Source organism: Mastigoproctus giganteus, chromosome 12, assembly GCF_048544385.1.
Source record: "Mastigoproctus giganteus isolate SK-2022 chromosome 12, ASM4854438v1, whole genome shotgun sequence".
NCBI lineage: Eukaryota > Metazoa > Arthropoda > Arachnida > Uropygi > Thelyphonidae > Mastigoproctus > Mastigoproctus giganteus.
This window is the reverse complement of record NC_143586.1, coordinates 38,618,556-38,640,597: the sequence shown is the minus strand read 5'-3', so window position 1 is coordinate 38,640,597 and position 22,042 is coordinate 38,618,556. Positions and strand designations below refer to the sequence as shown.

The window sequence follows — 22,042 nt, the reverse complement described above, 5'->3', positions numbered from 1 at the left end:
CCAAATTATCTAGATCCTGTTGCAGTAGCACACTGCCATTACTGTCATTAACAACCCTGCCAACCTTTGTATCATCTGCAAACTTCGACATTAGGCCTAATATACCTTCATCAATATCATTGATAAATATACAAAACAACAGTGGACCTAACACCGAACCCTGTGGGACTCCACTAATAACATTAGTCCAAGAAGAGCAGCACCCACTGATTACCACCCTCTGTCTTCTCGCACTTAACCATCCTTTTATCCATTGTAGCAACTTACCCTTAATACCATTCTGCTCCAATTTGTATAATAGTCTTCCATGCGCAACAGTGTCAAAAGCTTTCCTGAAATCCAAATATATGATATCAAAATTATTTTTTGCATCCAGTTCCTTTGTAACCACATCATAATATCCTATCAAATTTGTCAGACAAGACTTTCCCTTAACAAACCCATGCTGTGTCTGAATTAATGCTGCAGTCTTGTCTAGATGATCCTGCAATGCATCTTTAACCAGCGACTCCATTATTTTACCTGGAACAGAAGTTAAACTAACTGGTCTGTAATTACTCGTGTCACCCTTCGATCCCCCTTTGTGAATTGGGAATACATTTGCACATCTCCAGTCCGTGGGAACCTCCCCTGAGTTCAAGGATGCTCTCATAATTATGGCTAAGGGTTTGCTTAGTTGCTTTGCCGCCTCCTTTAATATAACTGGATAGATCCCATCCACCCCAGGTACTTTTCTTACATTTAACTTCAGCAATTTCTCTTCCACTTTGCTCTCAGTTATTACAAGATCATTAAGCACCCTGCTACAATTTGATAACCTTCTGCCATTTTCAAACCTTAATTCCTCACGTGTGAATGTAGATGCAAAATACTCATTCAGTTTGTTTGCTATCTGAGCAGGATCATCAACAGTCGAAGCATCGATGTCAAGTGGACCAATCAGATTCATCCCCTTCCTTTTAGAGTTTATATAAGTAAAGAAATCCTTGCTGTTTTTCTTAGCATCTTTTGCCAAGGATTTCTCTTAATCTGCCTTCGCCTGCCGAACCTCCTTTGTGACCTGATTACAGACTAGCTTATATCTGCCATAGGCTTCTGAGTCGCTTGATAATTTATATGCATCCCATGCATTTTTCTTCTCTGTTACGAGTCTCATTAGTTCATTTGACAACCATTTAGGCCTAAACCTTGAACAATATTTCTTAATAGGTATGAACCTTTTAGTAGCTTCCACGATTAATTCCTTGAATGCTTCCCATGTAGAATTTACTGTTGGTAACATCGTCAGTTGATCCCACTGTACAGAATTTAGAAACTGTCGGAGACCACTGTACTCGCCTTTATGTAAGCAAAAACCCTTTCCTTTCCTTTACCCCTGATGGTAATTAAATCTTTAAGTAAATCCCACGTCAGTACACTGTGATCACTGCCACCTAGTGGTTCTTTTATCTGCAAATTCCTAATACATGAATGATCACTGCTGATAACCAGATCAAGAGTATTACTTTCTCTGGTTGCCTCTCGAACATGCTGCTGCAGAAAACAATCATCCAATAAATCGACAAAAGTCTGACTAGTGTGTGAGTGCCCAACCCACAAGTTCCAGTCAATATCTGGGAAGTTAAAATCCCCCATTATAAGACATTCTGATTTACTAGCCCACTCTATTTCTCTGTACAATTGTTCATTGTACTCATTCGAGTCATTAGGCCTATAACACACTCCTACTCTAATTTTTGCTTTCGCAGTGCTTATGTCACACCAAACTGACTCAACAGTGCACTGTTCATCTATATCAACTGGATGCACTTCTTTTGATTTTATGTTTTTCTTTATTAACAGCATAACACCTCCTCCCTTCCTATCCTGCCTATCCCTTCTGTACACATTGTACTCCCCAAATTACAGTTCGGCATTCCTTATATCTGTGTGACACCACGTTTCTGATATCCCAACAATATCCGCCTTTGATGTCTTGACCAACACTTCAAATTCATCAAATTTATTTACTATACTTCTAGCATTGGTATACATGCAAGTATACATGCACCTATTCCTATTCCCAGCCACTCTAACACATCTCATATACCCACCTGTTTCACGATGACTGACATCCATCCCTGAAACCCCCAACACCCCTTGCTCCAGGTCGCTACTTATTCTAATAGAAGTTGTGCAAGAATCACCTTCACCTCTGCCTACGGCTACTGTTAAACTATTAGTCCTTGTATCCCCCCAAGCTATCAGTTTCGGACCCACCTAACACTGCCTCGATAGCATCAGCAAATATTCTTGCACCCTTTTGTATTTAAGTGTATCCCATCCCTGTAGAAGCAATCTCTCCTGTTAACAAGTACAGTCCAGGCTGAAAAAAATTCTACCCCTTGAGCCCTGCACAATCTTTCCAGGGACGAATTGATCGACAAGGCTCTCATCATATACTCCCTCCTATCGTGTCTAGGCAGAATTGCAGACACTTTCAAATTCCACCCTAATTCACGGCTTTTTTTCATCAGTGACCTGTACTTGTTAAGTAATTCTGCCGGTCTCCTACTCTTAATATCATTAGTGCCAACGTGTACAACTATATCACCTTTTGTGCCCTTAAAAGATGATATCTGCTCTACAACGTCATCAACCTTTGCCCCTGGCAGACATACCCTGGTCCTGTTCCATCTATCCTTTCTACAAAGGATGTTTCCCGTTTCCCTGACAATAGAGTCACCAACAACTACTAGTTCCTTTGGGACCAGCGCAATCTGCCTTGGGGGTTGCCGCTGTGTTGCGTGATGACCAAGTGCAAGCTCTGGCGTTGATGTGGGCAGCTGAGAGCCTGATGGGCCCCTCAAGTTAGATCTTTCGAGGGCACCCACCCTGTCCTTCAAACTCTCATATAGGCCCATAACAACGCTGAGTTGTCGCCTGATTTCCTTACACTCCTTACATTGCGCACACACAAAGACATCCCCCATGGCAATATCATGTTCCATTCCAGATAGTTCAGCAAACATTTCACAAGTTGCACATTTTTTTAGGCTGTGATGCGTTGGAGAATCGCCCCCTTCAGTTCTCCCCCGAGTCACAGCACTCCTGCCACTTTGTGCCCGTTGCTTTGCTGCTCTAGTTTGGGGCATGATATTTTAAATTAATAAGATCAATAAATTAAATTAAATGTCAATACTACGATATCGAATAGAAACAGTGAAGCGTATTACTGTTTCTATAATTATACGTTAGAGCTACCTAACTACCTCAATTAAAAATTTGAATTCCCTTTCACTATATACAAAAACAATGCCTACAATATTCGAATGAAATAACGGTTTTATAAAGTATTACGTATATCTACAAAAACTGTTTATACAAATTAAAATAAAAATAACCAGCGTAATTAGAACTATAAGACTACGTATTAAGTACAATATAAAATAACAATTATGTAAATAAAAAGCAAAAACTTATCGTTTTTTTCGGAGCCTGTAATTCACAGCTGTAATTTTTAAAGAGAGTCAGTGCCCTCTCCCCAAATATGTTTCCCCAAACCAATGAAGTTAATTTCCAGTGCACTATAGCATTGAAAGTTATTTTGTTGGGAGGTTGTATATATGTATATAGTTATACCACTGGGCATAAGTTGGCTATTAGGGTGTAGAAAGGTTATAGCAGTCTTTGTACAATGGAGACAACATTATAAGTGTGCATTAAAATTATGCCATTAGTTAAATATAATTAGCCTTTACTCTATTCAAAAAATTGCTTCAGATTACCATTTCTAAATTAGAATAGCAAGCACTTAGATTTGATTGAATTTAAATCAATAATTATCTACCAGATGTTACCAGATTGCAAGGTAACAGTTCACCAAGTGGCACTCTTGCAACCAATATAATCAGCGGTAAACTCAAAGTCACTCTCTTTCCTTGCTACTTGCCACATGTTGTGTGGTTTCCAGAGGTATCTGGTAAATCCTGTATTTTATTGAATTATCTGATGCATACCCACAGAGCTTTGGGTTCCAATCCCAGTTTGTTGTAAATACCAATTATGTGTTAAAAGTAAAAAATTCAGAATTGTTCTGGAATGTTCTAGAATACTGTTACATGCAGAAGAAAGGTCGGGATATTTCTGGAAGGTTCTAAAACTTTTGACACAGTTCTCTAGAAACTCCTCTACCAGTATATATATACGAGTGGGTTCCACACCAAGCAAGCATTTTCATATTTCAAAAAGTATGCATTTCAGAGAGCGAGTGGTGAATGAAGTGAACGTTTTAGTGAATTAATGTTTGTAAACAAGTGTTGTGTGCATAAGTGTAAATTGCAAACTGTGTTTAATGTGGTACCGGAAAATCTAGAAAAATTAGGTAGATGGCCTGTGAAATAATAATTCAAGTTTAACATTGCATTGACAAATACAAGGTATACTGTATATGGGTAGCTGTAATCCCAGATTAATGTCTCAACTGTCACCAACTGTGGTACTACCTGTGTTTTAGGGTACTGAAGAATGAAAAAGACCTGGGGATAATTTGTGCAGTTAATATGAAGTTTTCTAGGCATTGCAGAGGCTGCTAGGACAGCTCATCAGGTTTTGTTAATGATGTACAAGAATTTTGCTTGCAGGAATAATGAGGCGATTATCCCATTGTATAAGGCAATGGTTAGACCACACCTTCAGTACTATATATGGGTTTGGTAACCTCATTTTAGGAAGGATGTGGATTTGCTGGAATGGGTGCAGATGACATTAGCAAGGAGAACTAAAGGATGCTCTTACCAAAGGCTTCAGTTTTGCAATTTGCAACATCTATGAGGAGATATGAGATAGTAGTAGTAATATTAAAGGTATGTGATGCAAGAAAGCAAGCATATGAGCTTATGTAGCATCGGTCAAAAAAAAAAAAAAAAAAATTCACACATCCATTCCTTCTAAAAGCTTGTCCAGTTCTTCCTTGAATTTATTTAAGCTATCAACTTCCACAACGACAGATAACCACCCACTGGCTAAAAGCAAATTTCCGGCACATCTATTCTACAACTGTCTTTCCTCAATTTGAATTTATGTCCCCTCAGGTTCGTAATCTCAGTAAGCGGAAGAATCCCATCAGAATTCAGTGTGCTCAACCCATTCAAGGCCTTATACACCTCAATCAGATCACCTCAGACCAAAGACCAATCAGATCACCTCACTTTAACTTCCCAGATATTGAATGGAACTTGTGGGTTGGTCACTCGCACACTAGCAAGACTTTTGTGGATTTATTGGATGATTGTTTTCTACAGCAGCATGTTCGAGAGGCAACCAGAAAGGGTAATACTCTTGATATCAACTTTCATGTTAATTATAATCTATCCCTTTTATACAATGTATTACCCATCTTCCTGACAATAGAATCACCAACAATAACTAACTCCTGTGGGACCAGTGCATTCTACCTTGGACATTGCCACTACTAATACTAATTTCCACTGCATTGATTATTAAAAATAGTTTATTATAGTAGGACATTTGGCACTTAACATTTTGAATTTTAAATTTAAATTATAGGCATCACACATTTCAACTTCATCTTTGTGGATCGCCTTTAGTGAATTTTAATTAAACAATGCAAAAAAAAAACAACTATTAATAACTTTTAACATCCAATTATGATTACTGTTATAAAGAAAGCATTATTATATACAGTTCTTAGTGAATGGTATATTACAAAGGGGAAGAGAGAAAAAAAAAAAAAAAAGAATGCTATGTTAAAAGTTATTAATAGGTTTTTGGAATGTTAGTAGAATTTTTAAAGTCTACTGAAGAGCCACAAAGAGGAGTCGAAACATCAGGTACCTCTACATTAAATTCAAATGTTAAACATTATTCCAATATAATAAACTGTTATTATACTGGATATGGTTACAACATACCCAGGCCACTGATTGAAAAGAGCCCAAAATTCCAACAAAGAGCACCCCCCTCCCCCAGTCTTGTAAATGAGGACCAGATGGACAGAGTTTAAATCTTGTACCCAGCTCCCTAGATTCTAGGGCTGGTTTACTCTCGAGTAATCTGGTGCTTCTACCACTGCATTTAACATGAAATGAATGCTGTAAGTGGATTATCAGTTCCTCTAGTACTTTCTTTGTTAACAAAAAAAAAAAAAAATTTGTAAACATTGTCAGAAGGAAATAACACAACTTCCAGATTTTTTCAGACGTTACTGAAAAAAAAATTTTATATGAAAATAAGTTACAAAATTTAAATATAATTACATTAGAATTTCAAAGGTAATATTATTGATATGTAAAATTTAAACGCACCACTAAATGGACCATCATAAATTAAATAGTTATTAACAAATAATATTGAAAATCATGGTTTTTAATAAAATATGATCATGCAATGAAGCTGTTATGAGACAATTAAATATGAGAATAAATGCATGCTTAGTTTTATGATGTGCCAATATATTTTGTTTAAACTGATGGAGACCATTACTACATCATAATTTTACAAGCTATAGTATTCAAGGGTTAAATCGTATTTCAAGAAACTGATTCATAAATATAGGTGGAAAAGGGAATTTTGAAGAATTTATATTTACACCATTAGTTTGATAGCTGGTGAGCAAAAAATTTCTATTAATTAATATTCAAAATCTATCAAGAAACAACAAATACCTATATATTAGTGGTTAGGAGCTGTTCTCCTACTTCTGACCCTGCTGAAAGAAAGTTGATTCAAAATCTGAGTGACTGCATGAATTAAAGTAGGTTATTCATTTACACCAAATAATATCTATTGAAATAGTATAGGAATATTAACAAGTATGCAGCATATATATATACATATATATCTCATATGTAATCAGTTCTTTCTGGCCATCACTTTTATGTTTGTAGATATCCATTTCATGAAAATAATGAATTTCATATGTGAAAACACTGTTAATTTAAGGAGGGAATAGGGAACAATTAAGATTTTGGAATCTTGCATAATAATAACTTCTGCTTATGAATAATAAGATCACTTATTGATTCATAAGCAGATCATTAATAAGATTGTTATGAAATACTAGACTACATAATAACTTACAGAATTTCAATCAAAGTGCTTTAATGATTCCAATTTTTACAGATATACAGTAAATAAATAAAACTTTTATAGTTACTCGAGAAATAAACTCAAAAAGTAAATGTTTGTGCTGTTTAAGCCTCAACTGCTTTTAAATAGAAGAGTACTAGCGAAAGAGCTTGTTAACTGAATGATCTACATAAAACTGCAGTATGATCAAATCCGCATGATACTTTTAAAACTTCTGCTGGAACATTTACCTAACAAAAAGAAGAAAAAAATCGCTGAAAAACAACTACAAAGTATTGTATTCTAGATGCTCTAATTTCATAACATAATGGCATAGTGATTTAAATGAAAAGCATATTTCTAATTCATTTATAAAACAGTGAAACTTCGTTACATTATTATGACACTTTATTTCTTCAACAACCCTCTTGGTATACTCTAAGCAAAATTTAAAAAGACCAAAAACTTTCCTCTGGAAAGTTTTTGGTCTTTTTAAATTTTGCTTAGAGTATACCAATGCTTGACCTTTTACTAATGGACTGTAATACTTTATTAAATGTATTTTTTACTTTTAAAAATGTTTTTTTTTTCACTCCATTATTTCAAGGAAAAACAAAAGTTTTATTAATTTTGCCAAAAATACAAAAAAAAAACAAAAAAACACATAAATGTAAATATCAATATGAAACTATTATTCGTGTCAATTTTAAAGTTCATAAAACAAATAAGCAAACAAATTTTTAAATTGTGTATGCACCAGTATTTCTGCATACATATGTAAATCTTTTTATACATTAAAATAATTTTCCTCCTAATGATATTTATTCAGCCAATGGGAGAAGAAAGATGTGGGTTATGTGGTAATACGTAACAGAAGCCTGTTTTACTGTGGTAAAACAAAATTCTGTTTAAGCGTGGTCACGCGCTATGTTTATCCAACATGACCACGCGGCTCCATTCTTGATTTCCATACATAACGTATTTATTTAAATAAACTAAATGCAATAAGGCATAGTATTTTAAGAGTTTAAGATTCTATATCTATATAATATTGGTGTAGATAAACCATAGACAACTCTTAAAGAAAAACCATGATCGTAGTGTGAAAGGCACCCACCGATGAAAAGTCAACTAGCTTTGAAACGGTGCCATCTGGGTGGTGGTGCCCACCTAGAATAAGTGACAATAGTCTTCTCTATTAGTGAAGTGCTACTTATTCGAGGTAGTGCAATACATGGCAACTCATGAAGGTTAGCAACTAAGGCCATATTGCTCCGAGGATATGCGGTGGTCCTTCTCTGACCTTTCCGCATCCTCTGTATTTGGTGGTCACAGGCTCGAACCCCGGTCTAATCAAGAAGTGTGTGCTATGCACTGCTGCTCCTGCCCAACTTGTGAAGGATGAGCACAATATGAGAAAGATGAAATGATGCTTTTCACACTATGATCATAGTTTTTCTTTAATAGTTGTCTATGGTGTATCTACGCCGATATTATATAGATATAGTAACGTATTTATGTATTCATAGCTGAGGAAGAGACACACAGAGTCGAAAGCTTCTGTAAGCATTATATTTTATTTTATCAAAAGAAGTGAGCGCAGTGAGTAGGGGGCAAAGCCCCTAGTAAATATTAAAAAAAGAATAATAAAAAAAGAATATATATATATATATATATATATATATATATATATATATATATATATATATATATATATATATATATACATACATATGTGGTACTATTAGTCACTTCCATTTTCAAAAATCATTATAATCAGATTATAACAGTAACTTAATTAACTTAACTCCATTAAAATTAACTTTTAATTAAACCTTTAACCATCTAGTAAGAATTCCTATCCAGTACTAATTGGGAATTATATGATTTTATGATGGGTGAAAAGAAGCTGGAAGGAAAACTGCTGCAACTAAAAGTGAACAAGAAATCTGGGACTGATGGAATCTATTCAATTATATTTGATAGTATGAACCAGAACTGTAATGCTCAATATGTTCTACGTTGATATCAATATTTGTAAAATAATAAGAGAAGTTTAGCTCAATATAATATGTAGAACACTTCTGTATGATACTCTCCAGCAATTAAAATGAAAAAAATTGCAAATCTTACATTACAGTAAAAAATAAAAATTAATTAAAACTCAATTAAACATAATTAAAAAACAATGAACACAATTAGAAATCAATCTAACGCAATTAAATATTAAATTAATTAAAAGAAATTTAACAAAAAACGATTTATCTTCCTGAAGCTCAAAAAACGATTTTCCTTCCTGAGCTTCAGGAAGGAAAATCGTTTTTTTTTGCAATTTTTTTCGTTAAATTTCTTTTAATTAATTTAATTTTTAATTGCGTTAGATTGATTTCTAATTGTGTTCAATTGCTTTTTAATTGTGTTCAATTGAGTTTTAATTATTTTTTATTTTTTACTATAATGTAAGATTTGCAATTTTTTTCGTTTTAATTGCTGGAGAGTATCATACGGAAGTGTCCTATGTATTATATTGAGGCAAACTTCTCTTATTATTTTACAAATATTAAATTATATTGAAAGAAGCTACAAAAGAGGTAATCAAATTGTTTAACTATAATACTTGTTAACAGGAGAGACTGCTTCTACAGGGATGGGATACACTTAAATAGAAAGGGTGCAAGAATGTTTGCTGATGCTATCGAGGCAATGTTAGGTGGGTCGGAAAACTGCTAGATTGGGGGGATACAAGGACTAATAGATTAACAGTAGCCACTGGCAGAGGTGAAAGTGATTCTTGCACTGCTTCTATTGGAATGAGCCGCAGCCTGGAAAATAAGATGCAGGATATTTCAGAGACTGCTGGGAATCATTGGGGTACAAGTAAACACATGGGTTGTGTTAGGGTAGCTAAGAAAAAGAACAGGTGCATGTATACTTGTGTGTACACCAATGCTAGGAGTTTAGTAAATAAATTTGATGAATTTGAGGTGTTGCTCAAAACATCAAAGGCAGATATTGTGGGGATTTCAGAGACGTGGTGTCACACAGATATAAGAAATGCAGAACTGGAATTTGGGGAGTACAATGTCTACAGAAAGGATAGACAGGATAGGAAGGGAGGAGGGGTTATGCTATTAGTTAAAAAACACATAAAATCCAAGGAAGTGAAGCCAGTCGACATCGCTGGACAGTGCAGTGTCGAGTCAGTTTGGTTTGACATAAGCATTGGGAGATCAAAATTGAGAGTAGGAGTGTGCTATAGGCCTAATGACTCTGATGAGTATAATAAGAAACTGTTCGGAGAAATAGAGTGGGCCAGTAAATCAGAGAGTCTTATAATGGGGGATTTTAATTTCCCAGATATTGACTGGAATTTGGGGGCTGGTCACTCACACAGTAGCAAGGCTTTTGTGGATTTATTGGATGATTGTTTTCTACATCAGCATGTTCGGGAGGCAACTAGAGGGAGTAATACTCTTGATTTGATTATCAGTAGTGATTCTTCATGCATTAAGAATCTGCAGATAAATGAACCACTTGGTGGCAGTGATCACAGTGTGCTGAAGTGGGAGTTACTCAAAGAGGTAACTACCATTAGGGGTAAAGGGAAGGGGTATTGCTTTCGTAAAGGCGACTACAATGGACTGAGACAGTATTTAAATTCTATACAGTGGGATCAACTGATGATATTGCCAACAGCAAATTCAAAATGGGAAGCATTCAAAGAACTTATCGTGGAAGCTACTAGGCTTTACATACCAACTAAGAAATACTGTTCAAGGTTTAGGCCTAAATGGTTGTCAGATGAACTAATGAGGCATATGGCAGAGAAGAAAAATGCATGGGATACATACAAATTAACACGTGACACGGACGCCTATGATAGATACAAGTTGATCTGTAACCAAGTTACAAAGGAGGTTAGGCAGGCGAAGGCAGATTACGAGAGATCCTTGGCAAGGGATGCGAAGAAAAACAGCAAAGAGTTCTTTACTTATGTAAACTCTAGAAGGAAGGGGATGAATCAGATTGGTCCACTTGAGATCGATGGGTCAACTGTTGATGACCCTGCTCGGGTAGCTAACAAACTAAATGAATATTTTGCATCGACATTCACACATGAGGAGTTATTCAGCGAGGGGAATGCCAGAGGTGTATTCAACTCTAGCAGTAAGCTAGAGAATCTTGTAATAACTGAGAGCAAAGTGGAGGAGAAATTGTTGAAGATAAACACAAGAAAGGCACCTGGGGTGGATGGGATCTATCCAGTTATATTAAAGGAGGCAGCAAAGGAGGTAAGCAAACCCTTAGCCATAATTATGAGAGCTTCCTTGGACTCAGGGGAGGTACCCATTGACTGGAGATGTGCAAATGTGACCCCAATTCACAAAGGGGGATCAAAGGCTGACACAAGTAATTATAAACCTGTGAGTTTAACTTCTGTTCCCGGAAAATTAATGGAGGCACTGGTGAAAGAAGCACTGCAGGATCATCTAGACAAGACTTCAGTTATAGCTAGGACACAGCATGGTTTTGTTAAGGGGAAGTCTTGCCTGACCAATTTGATTGGATACTATGATGCAGTCACAAAAGAACTGGATGCAGGGAATAACTTTGATATTATATACTTGGATCTTAGAAAGGCTTTTGATACTGTTGCACATGGAAGACTGCTGCACAAATTGGAGCAGTGTGGCATTGGAGGCAAGTTGCTGCTATGGATAAAGGGGTGGTTGAGGGGGAGAAGACAGAGAGTGGTAATCAATGGACACTGCTCATCGTGGACTAATGTTATTAGTGGAGTCCCTCAGGGTTCAGTATTGGGGCCTTTATTGTTTTCTGTATTTATAAATGATATTGATGATGGTATATCAGGCTTAATGTCCAAGTTTGCAGACGATACGAAGGTTGGCAGGGTTGTCAAGGACACTACTGACACTATGCTGCTGCAACAGGATTTGGAAAGGTTGAGCAGATGGGCTTCGAGGTGGCAAATGAAGTTTAACATTGACAAATGTAAAGTACTACATATGGGAAACAGCAACCCCAGAGCAACGTATCAACTCTGTGGTACTACACTGACAGTGGTAGAGAATGAAAGGGACCTGGGGGTGGTGGTGGTGCAGGCAGATATGAAGTTCTCTGAGCAGTGCAGACGAGCTGCAAGAGTAGCTCATGGTGTATTGTCAATGATATATAGGAATTTTTCTAGCAGGGATAAGGAGGTGATTATTCCCTTGTATAAGGCAATGGTCAGGCCACACCTAGAGTACTGTATACAGGCCTGGAGGCCTCATTTCAGGAAGGATGTAGAGCTGCTGGAACGAGTACAGAGAAGGGCAACTAGATTGGTGAATGGGACAAAGGGGTTCTCTTACGAAGAAAGGCTTAAGTTTTGCAAATTACAGTGTCTGGAAACTAGGCACCAGCGCGGTGATCTGATAGAGGTGTACAAAGCCTTGAATGGTTTGAGCATGCTCAATGCTGATGGGATTCTTCCTCTAGCTCAGAAAAATCACCTGAGAGGGCATAAATTCAAATTGAGGAAAGACAGATGTAGGATAGATGTGCGGAAATTTGCCTTTAGCCAGCGGGTGGTTGGTGGGTGGAACAGACTTCCATCCCTTGTCGTGGAAGTTGATAGCCTAAATAAGTTTAAGGCTCAGCTGGACAGGTATTTCGAACGAACAGAGGGGTGAAGTGGAAGTGGTTATTTTTATTTATTAATGTTACTTAATTTTTTTTTTTTTTTTTTTTTTTTTTGGCTGATGCTGCATAAGCTTGCTTTCTTGCATCAAATGCCTCTACTAATGCTAATGCTAATGCTAATACTGAGCGCATCTTTAGATTTAGGCAAAGTCCCTGTATACATAGGAAATGTGCAAATATTAGCATTAGCAGCAGCCTGGAAAGCAAGGCAATGGAGATTTCCAGAAATGCTGGGAGTCATAGTGGAACAAATAAATACATGGGCTGTGTTAGGGTAACTAGCAGTAGAAACAGGTGAATGTACACCAATGCTAGGAGTATAGTTAATAAATTTGATGAGCTTCAAGTGCTAGTCAAGACATCAAAGGCAGATATTGTTGGGATATCAGAGATGTGGTGTCACACAGACATAAGCAGTGCAGAATTGGAATTTGGGAAGTACAATATGTACAGAAAGGATAGACAAAACAGGAAGGGAGGAGGGGTTATGCTGTTAGTTAAGAAACACATAATATCTAAGGCAGTGCATCCAATTGATGTTGGTGGACAATGCAACGTTAAGTCTGTTTGGTGTAACATAAGCACTGGGAAAAGAAAAATGAGAGTAGGAATGAATCTGATGAGTATAATGAGCAATTGCGCAGAGAAATAGAGTGGGCCAGTAAATCAGAATGTCTTATAATGGGGGATTTTAACTTTCCAGATATCAACTGGAACTTGTGGATTGGTCACTCGCACACTAGCAAGACTTTTGTGGATTTATTGGATGACTGTTTTCTACAGAAACATGTTTGAGAGGGAGTAATACTCTTGATCTGATTATCATCAGTGATTATTCATGCATTAAGAATTTGCAGATAAAGGAATCACTGGGTGACAGTGATCACAATGTACTGATGTGGGAATAACTTAGAGATGTAACTACCATCAAGGCTAAAGGTAAGGACTATTGCTTTTGTAAAGGTGATTACAGGGGTCTCAGACAGTTTTTAAATTCTGTACGGTGGGATCAACTGATGATGTTACCAATGATAATGTTGAATTCTAAATGGGAATCATTCAGGGACTTAATGTATCGTCTGCAACTTGGATATTAAGCCTGATATACCTTCATCTATATCATTGATAAATACACAAAACAACAATGGGCCCAGCACCAAACCCTGGGGGGGGGCAGAGCCTATTGTTGGCCCCTCCGCTAATAACATAAGTCCACATAGAGCAGTGTTCATTTATTATCAATCTCTGCCATCTCCCACTCAACCATCCCTTTATCCATTGCAGTAACTTGCCCTTAATGCCATACTACTCCAATTTGTACAGCAGTCTTCCATGTGCAACAGTATCAAAAGCTTTCCTGAAATCAAATCCCAGTATATGATATCAAAATTATTTTTGGCATTCAGTTCCTTTGTGACCACATCATAGTATCCAATCAAATTGGTCAGACAAGACCTCCCCTTTAACAAACCCATGCGTTGTCTTAACTATTACTGCAGTCTTGTCTAGATGATCCTGCAATGCTTCTTTAACCAGTGATTCCATTATTTTTCCAGGAACAGAAGTTAAACTAACAGGTGTATAGTTACTTGCATTACCTTTTGAACCCCCTTTGTGAATTGGTGATACATTTGCACACCTCAAGTCCACGGGGACTTCCCCTGCTCTAAGGATGCTCTCATAATTATGGCTAAGAGTTTGCTTACTTCTCTTGCTGCCTCCTTCATTACAAATGGATAGATTCCATGTGCCCCACTTGCTTTTTTGTATGCTTAACTTCAACAATTTCTCCTCCACTTTGCGCTCAGTTATCACAAAATAACTTAGCTTCCTGTTAGAGTTCGATAAACTTCTGACATTCCCCTGCTTGAATAACTTCTCATGCATGAATGTATATGCAAAATGCTCATTCAGTTTATCAGTTACTTGAGCAGGATCATCAATAGTCAAACCATCTATGTTAAGTGAACCAATCTGATTCATCCCCTCCTTCCAGAGTTTACATAAGTAAAGAATTTTTTGCTATTTTTCTTTGTGTCCTTTGCCAAAGATTTCTCATAATCTGCCTTTGCTTGCCTAACCTCCTTTGTAACTTGATTACAGACTAGCTTATATCTGTCATAGGCTTCTGTGTTGCCTGATAATTTATATGCATCCTATGCAATTTTTGTTCTCTGCCACAAGCCTCATTAATTCATCTGACATCCATTTAGGCCTGAACATTGAACAGTATTTCTTAATTCATACGAAAAGCCTAGCAGCCTACAAGATTAAGTCGCTGAAAGCATCCCATTTAGAATTCATTGTTGGTAACATCATCAGTTAATCCCACTGTATAGAATTTAAAAACCATCTGAGACTTCTGTAGTCACCTTTACGAAAACAAAAACCATTCCCTCTACCCTTGATCGTAGTTACATCTTTAAGTAAATCCCACATCAGTACACTATGATCACTGTCATCTAGTGGTTCCTTTATCTTCAAATTCCTAATGCATATGTCATCACTGCTGATAATCAGATCAAGGGTATTAACTCCCTCTGGTTGCCCTTCACAAATGTTGCTGTAGAAAACAATCCTCTAATAAATTCACAAAAGTTTTGGTAGAGTGCGAGTGACCAACCCACAAGTTCCAGGGCGCCTCCATAGCCAGGTGGGAAGGAGCAGCAGTGTGTAGCACACACTTCTTGATTAGACTGGGGTTCGAGCCCATCACCACCAAATACGGAGGATGCGGAAAGTTCAGGGAATGACCACCACATATCCCGGAGCAATATGGCCTTAGTTGCTAATGCTTCTAAAAACCAAATACCAAAATACAAGTTCCAGTCAATATCTGGAAAGTTAAAATCTCCCATTACAAGACATTCTCATTTATTGGCTCATTCTGTTTCTCTGCACAAGTGTTCAATGTACTCATCAACGTCATTAGGCCTATAACATACTCCTACTTTCATTTTCCCTTTACCAGTGTTTGTCACACAAAACAGACTCAATATTGCACTGTCCACCCATGTAAACTGGATGCACTTCCTTAGATTTTATGTGTTTCTTAACTAACAGCATAACCCCTCCTCCCTTCCTACCCTGTCTGTCCTTTCTGTACACACTGTAGTCCCTAAATTCCAATTCTGCCATGCTTATGTGTGACACCATGTCTCTGAAAGCCCAATAATATCTGCCTTTCATGTCTTGATCAGCACTTCAAATTCATCAATTTTATTTACTATACTTCTAGCATTAGTGTACATGCAAGTATAATACATGCCCTTGTTCTTATTCTTAGTTACCCTAACACAGCCCATGTATTTACTTGTTCCATGATGACCCCCAGCAGCTCTTGAAATCCACAGCAACTTGCTCTAGGCTGCTGTTCATTACAATAGAAGTAGTGCAAGAATCATTTTCATTTCTGCCTGCGGCTACCATTAATCTTTTGGTCTGTGAATCCCCCAAACTATCAGTTTCCTGACCCACCTAACACTGCCTCGATAACATAATCAAATATTCTTGCACCCTTTCTATTTAAGTGTATCCCATGCCTATAGAAGCTGCCTCTCCCGTTAGGAAGCACAGACCACACTGAAATAAAAATTCTACCCCGTGAACCTTGCACAATCTCTTCAGGGCTGAAATGATTGACAAGGCTCTCATCATATCCTCCCTCCTATTTCATATGGGCAGAATTGCAAACACTTTCAAATTTAACCCCAACTCCCAACATTTCTTTCAGCATTGACCTGTACTTGTTAAGTAAATCTACAGATCTCTTATTCTTTAGGTCAATTGTGCCAACATGTACAAAAATATCACTTTTTATTCCCTAAAAAGATGATATCTGCTCTACAACGTTATCAACTTTTGCCCCTGGTAGACATACTCTGGTCCTGTTCCACCTATCCTTTTTACATACTATATTCCCCGTCTCCCTGACAATAGAGTCACCAACAATAACTAGCTCCTGTGGGACCAGCGCATTCTGCCGTAGAGATTGCCGCTGTGTTGCCTGATGCACAGCAGTGAGCTCTGGTGTTGAGTTGGGCAGTTGAGAGCTAGATGAGTCCCTTATATTAATTTCTTCAAGGGCATTTATAATACACCTCAAACTCTCATAGATGACCATCAGAATGATGAGTTGGTGCCTAATTTCTTCACAGTCTCTGCACCTAGCACACACAAAGACATCCTCCTTGGCTAGATCATGTTCTGTTCTACAGAGGTCTGCAAACATTTCACATTTTGCGCATTGTTTTAGACTATGATGCGTGGAAACATTGCTCCCTTCAGTTCTTCCGCAAGCCACCTTGGTCCTTGAGGTTGTCACAGTCATTCTCTCAGATGTGCCAGACAAGCTGTACTTGCTACCTGGGAGTCTAAAACGCTGATGGAACTGATATTCGGGTGACACTCAAGTCAAGTGGACTCAATTTCGGCGAAGTCTGGACGGTCTGTGACAGCCAAATCCTCTGCTTGCACCTTCACGATGGTGGGACTGTTAGTAATCCTGGGTATAACCTCCATGCACAAGTACATGGTGGGCGACCACCCAGGTGTGAACCAACGTAAGCAGGGGTCGAGGTGTGGTGCCCAAACCACATGGAGGAACGCCGACTCTCTATGTTACCAGGCAGTACTAGGTGGTAGACGACTCTCATCAACCGGTGAAATACCACCACTTTGCTTATTGGAGGCTTGAAGTGGTGGAACCCATGTTTAGTCTCTAGAGCTAAGTTCCAGTCAACCCTTCCCTATCTCTTCCATCATGCAGTATGAGTGATGACTTTTGAGGTTATGATGAATGTCGTGGCGAGATCCAATATTCCTTACATTTTGAGGGTACAGCTCTAAAATGGTGTTCACAGGCCGGCCGCTAGTTAGAACACTGGATCGAACCTATTGGTAACTCTCTAGGAGGCTTCCGGATCAGCTAGTGTATAATCTTGCTACCTCTACTCTGCCAGATAGTGACTGGAGGGAGTCCGAGTAGTGTGTATGCATGGAGCATTGTCGAGGCCACATTATGTCAAGGATCTGGGTATATTCTTAATACGTGTACGCCATATCCAAAAATTTCATTACTTCATACAGCATGTCCCACCCACTTTTTCTTAATATTGAATACACTATGAATTGTTCAAATAATAGAGCAAGCTTATCTGCGAAAAGATCTAAACCTCCCAAGCACTTCCTAATTCATTTCACAAATATACGTGGTCTCAATTCTAATCTCAACGATGTCCATTTCCACTTGCAGTCTGCCAAACCCCATGTACTTTTTCTGACAGAATCTCAGTTATTGGTTGATTCAACTACTGCTCATCTCGGATTCCCAAATTATTCGTTGTATGATTCCTTTTGCTTCAAAGGTGGCACTTGTGCATATGTCCGTTCTGATATTCCCTGTCAGAGACTTGGAAATTTGGAATCTCCTCTCTTTGATCTTCTCTGGCTTAAAATATCTCTCTACCTCATTGTGTCAAATTCATCTGTTGTCTCTACCGTTCTCCCAATTCCACTAATCACTTGGAGCTCTTTGACTTCCTCTCTTTGCAACTTGACTTTCTCCAGTCCAACTTTCCTAACAGTGAGGTAATTTTCCTTGGTGATTTTAATGTTCACAACTCTAGCTGGCTTCCATTTTCTAGTCACACCGACCTAGCAGGTCGAGATGCTGAGGCTTTTGCAATTACTAATGACCTAGCACAGATTGTTCATTTACCTACAAGAATACCGGACAATCCTAATCATACAGCCAATACACTCGATCTTTTTCTCACAAACAACCCTTCTAAGTACACGGCCGAAGTGAGAGCTCCTTTAGGCACTTCAGATCACAACTTGGTGATTGTCTCTTCTCCAATGGAACCTTTATCTCATGGCTATTCCCAACCTCGTGTTGTTTGGCATTATAAGAATGCAAAATGGGATGTGACCTGCGAGACTTCTTTTTTTCTTTTCCTTGGTCGGATTACTGTTTCAAAACTTCTGATGTCAACGTTTGCTCAGATCGTGTCAGTGAAATTATTCTAGCAGGAATAGAATCCTTCATCCCACACTCCACTTTAAAATCTCGTCCTTTATCTAAACCTTGGTTTTCCAATAAATGTGCTAAGGCTGTTCAAGAGAAGAATGTTGCATATCGTAATTGGCTTGTTTCTAATTCTTCAGTGTCATTTTCTGCCTACACCAAAGCTCGCAACAATTGTAAAGCAGTTATTAATCAGTCCAAACTAGAGTTTGAACAGGTTAAGAGTAGAAAACTTGCTTCTTGCCCTAATGGTAACCAAGCATTCTGGTTTCTTGCCAAAGCTATTGGCTGCAACTTTTGCCCATCTCTGCTCCCACCTCTGTCCAAACCAGATGGTTCTGTTGTCACTTCAACCAAGGATAAAGCTGACCTGCTAGCATTTCATTTTTCTTCCAGCTCACGTATTAATGATCTTGGTAAAACACCTCCCACCATTCCCAACATGCTCCACTCAATGCCTCCTGTGGTCTTTCGTCAAAAGGATATCAGAAAGATTTTGATTAATCTTGATGCTAAGAAAGCTCCAGGTCCTGATGGTATTTCTCCAATTGTTCTCCAAACCTGTGCTCCTGAACTTACTCCTATTCTTTGCCACCTTTTTTCACTTTCTTATTCCAAATGTGTTTTTCCTTCTGCTTGGAAATTTCCTCATATCCAGCCAGTTCCAAAAAAAGGTGACAAATCCCTCCCATCCAATTATCGTCCCATTGCAATTACTTCTAGTGGGGCCTCCGTAGCCAGGTGGGCAGGAGCAGCAGTGCGTAGCACTTGCTTCTTGATTAGACCGGGGTTCGAACCCGTGACCACCAAATACGGAGGATGCGGAAAGGTCAGGAAATGACCACTGCATATCCCCGGAGCAATATGGCCTTAGTTGCTAATGCTCCTAAAAACCAAATAACAACAACAACAACTTCTACTCTTTCTAAAGTAATGGAGAAATCGATTAACTGCCAACTCTTAAACTACCTAGAAACCTTCCGTCTGATCAACGATCGCCAGTATGGATTCCGTCAGTGTCGATCCACTGGTGATATTCTGGCTTATGTTACCCATTTATGGACTAATTCAATGGAAAGGTTCGGTGAAACACAAGCAGTTGCTCTTGACATCTCAAAGGTTTTTGATCGTGTTTGGCATAAAGGTCTTCTAAACAAGCATCCATCTTATGGTTTGCCAACTGTTTTTAGTAATTGGTTATCCAGTTTTCTCTCCGATCGCTCACTGAGGGTGATGGTAGATGGCTCTCTGTCTTCTAACTTCTCCACTAATGTCGGTGTCCCCCAAGGTTCAGTTCTTCCCCCCACTCTTTTCTTCTTGTATATTAATGACCTTCTTCCATTGACTGGAAATCCTATCCATAGTTTTGCCGATGATAGCACATTGCATTCCACTTTCCATTTTGAGAAACCTTGCCCTGCTCAATCAGCTTCAACTTGTCGAAAATCTGCTACCAATTCCTTAAATGCTGATCTTCAGGTAATTCTCCAGTGGGGCAAAGACAACTTAGTTGATTTCAACCCTTCTAAAACTCGGTCTTGTCTTATATCTCGCAAAAAGGATTCTTCTGCTCCTATGCTTATCTTTAGTGACACTCTGATTTCTAGGCAAAATGATATATCTCTTTTTTGGATTACCCTGACTTCTAATCTCTCTTGGCACAAGCACATTACATATACTGCTTCTTCTGCATCTAAAAAACTTGGTTTTCTCTTTTGCTCTCCACGCTACTTTTCTTCCAAACAGCTGCTCACTCTGTATAAATCGCAAATCCGCCCTGCCATGGAATATTGTTCCACATCTGGGGTGGTGCCCCCAAAACCTCTCTCAGGCTTCTTGATTCCATTCAGAAGAGGGCAGTTAGGTTAATTAATGATTCATCTTTAACCGAGTCTCTCCACTCGCTTTCTCATAGACATACTGTTTTTGCTGCATGCCTCTTCTACAGATACTTCCATGGGCACTGTTCTTCTGAATTGGCTTCTATAATTCTCGCTCTCTCTTTCAAAACAGTCCGAACACGTGCCGCCACCAGCAAACATCCATTTACTGTCCAACTTCAAACCCACAGAACCAACTTTTCATCTTCCTCATTTATTCATTCAACTGTCGTTTTCTGGAACAACCTTCCTTCATATGTATTTCCTGAAAATTACAATCTACAGAAGTTCAAGTCCAATGTCAACAAATATCTTCTTTCGTCTTCTCAACCTCCAACCCAAGCACAGTACTAAGTACTATAGGTTCTAATACCTCTCGTGTTTGGGGTTCACATAAAAAAAAATAAAAAAAACAGCAATCTGGCTATTCTGTGAACGCTGCTTTGCTGCTCTAGTCTGGGTCATGATTCTGTTTAAGTATAATTTAATTAACAATGAAATTTTATAAGATTAATATCTCTGCAATTTACTTCCATTCCTCCACAGGAATGGAAATATAGAGCAATCAGCATGGATTTATTAAGCATAGATCATACCCGACTAATTTCAGCTGCTATGTATGTGGTCTTTACAAAGGAACTGGATGGATGCAAAGAACAATTCTGACATCATATATGTATATTTCTATAAAGCAACTCATACTGTTTCACACAAACAATCATTGTATAACGTGGAGCAATATGGCATTAAGCAAGTCTGAGGATAAAGGGATGGTTAAGTGGTAGGAGACAAAGAATAGTTACAAATGGAATAGTACACTGCTCTTCATGAACTAATGTTATGAATGGGAGATGACAGGATTTGGTGTTGAGCCCCTTACTCATTTTAATATTTATTAATGATACTGAAGTAGGTATTTCAAATTTGATGTCAGACTTTGCTGATGATAAGAAGGTGGACAGATAACGGCATTAATCCAGGTATACTACTCTAGGAAGATCTAAATAAACAAGGCAGAATGGCTAAAAAATAGCAACTAATGACTGACTGACTTTATGGCTAATGTTATGTTAAGTAAACTAAACGCTGACAGTATTTTTACACACATGGGGGGGGGGGGTTAAGCTGAAAAGGATGGTTGCAGAAATTTGCCTTCAGCCAGAGTGTAACTGACTGTTGGAATAAATTTTGATGTAGTGTTGTGGAAACGGGTAGCTCTGAATCAATATAAAGAAGGGTGGCAGTTATTAGAAGGAAAGGGCAAATGAAGTGGGTAATAAGTTTTTTTTTATGGGCTGCTATTGTATAAGCTTTGCTGCTTCTTGCATCATGTTGTCAATACTAATATTCAATTAAGTAT

General features: G+C 38.1%; 1 protein-coding gene across 3 annotated transcripts in view; it reads right to left on the bottom strand.

Moving 5' to 3' along the window:
• Positions 1-7,188: 7,188 nt before the first annotated feature.
• Positions 7,189-22,042, bottom strand: part of LOC150076909 (RCC1-like G exchanging factor-like protein) — a 161,805-nt gene continuing 146,951 nt past the window's right edge. For all 3 annotated transcript variants that reach the window (XM_090386027.1, XM_090386026.1, XM_090386028.1), the window contains one exon: positions 7,189-7,319. In XM_090386027.1, the coding sequence (XP_090242153.1) occupies positions 7,242-7,319 (78 nt within the window). In that variant the 3' untranslated portion in view covers positions 7,189-7,241. The remainder of the gene's footprint in view (positions 7,320-22,042) is intronic.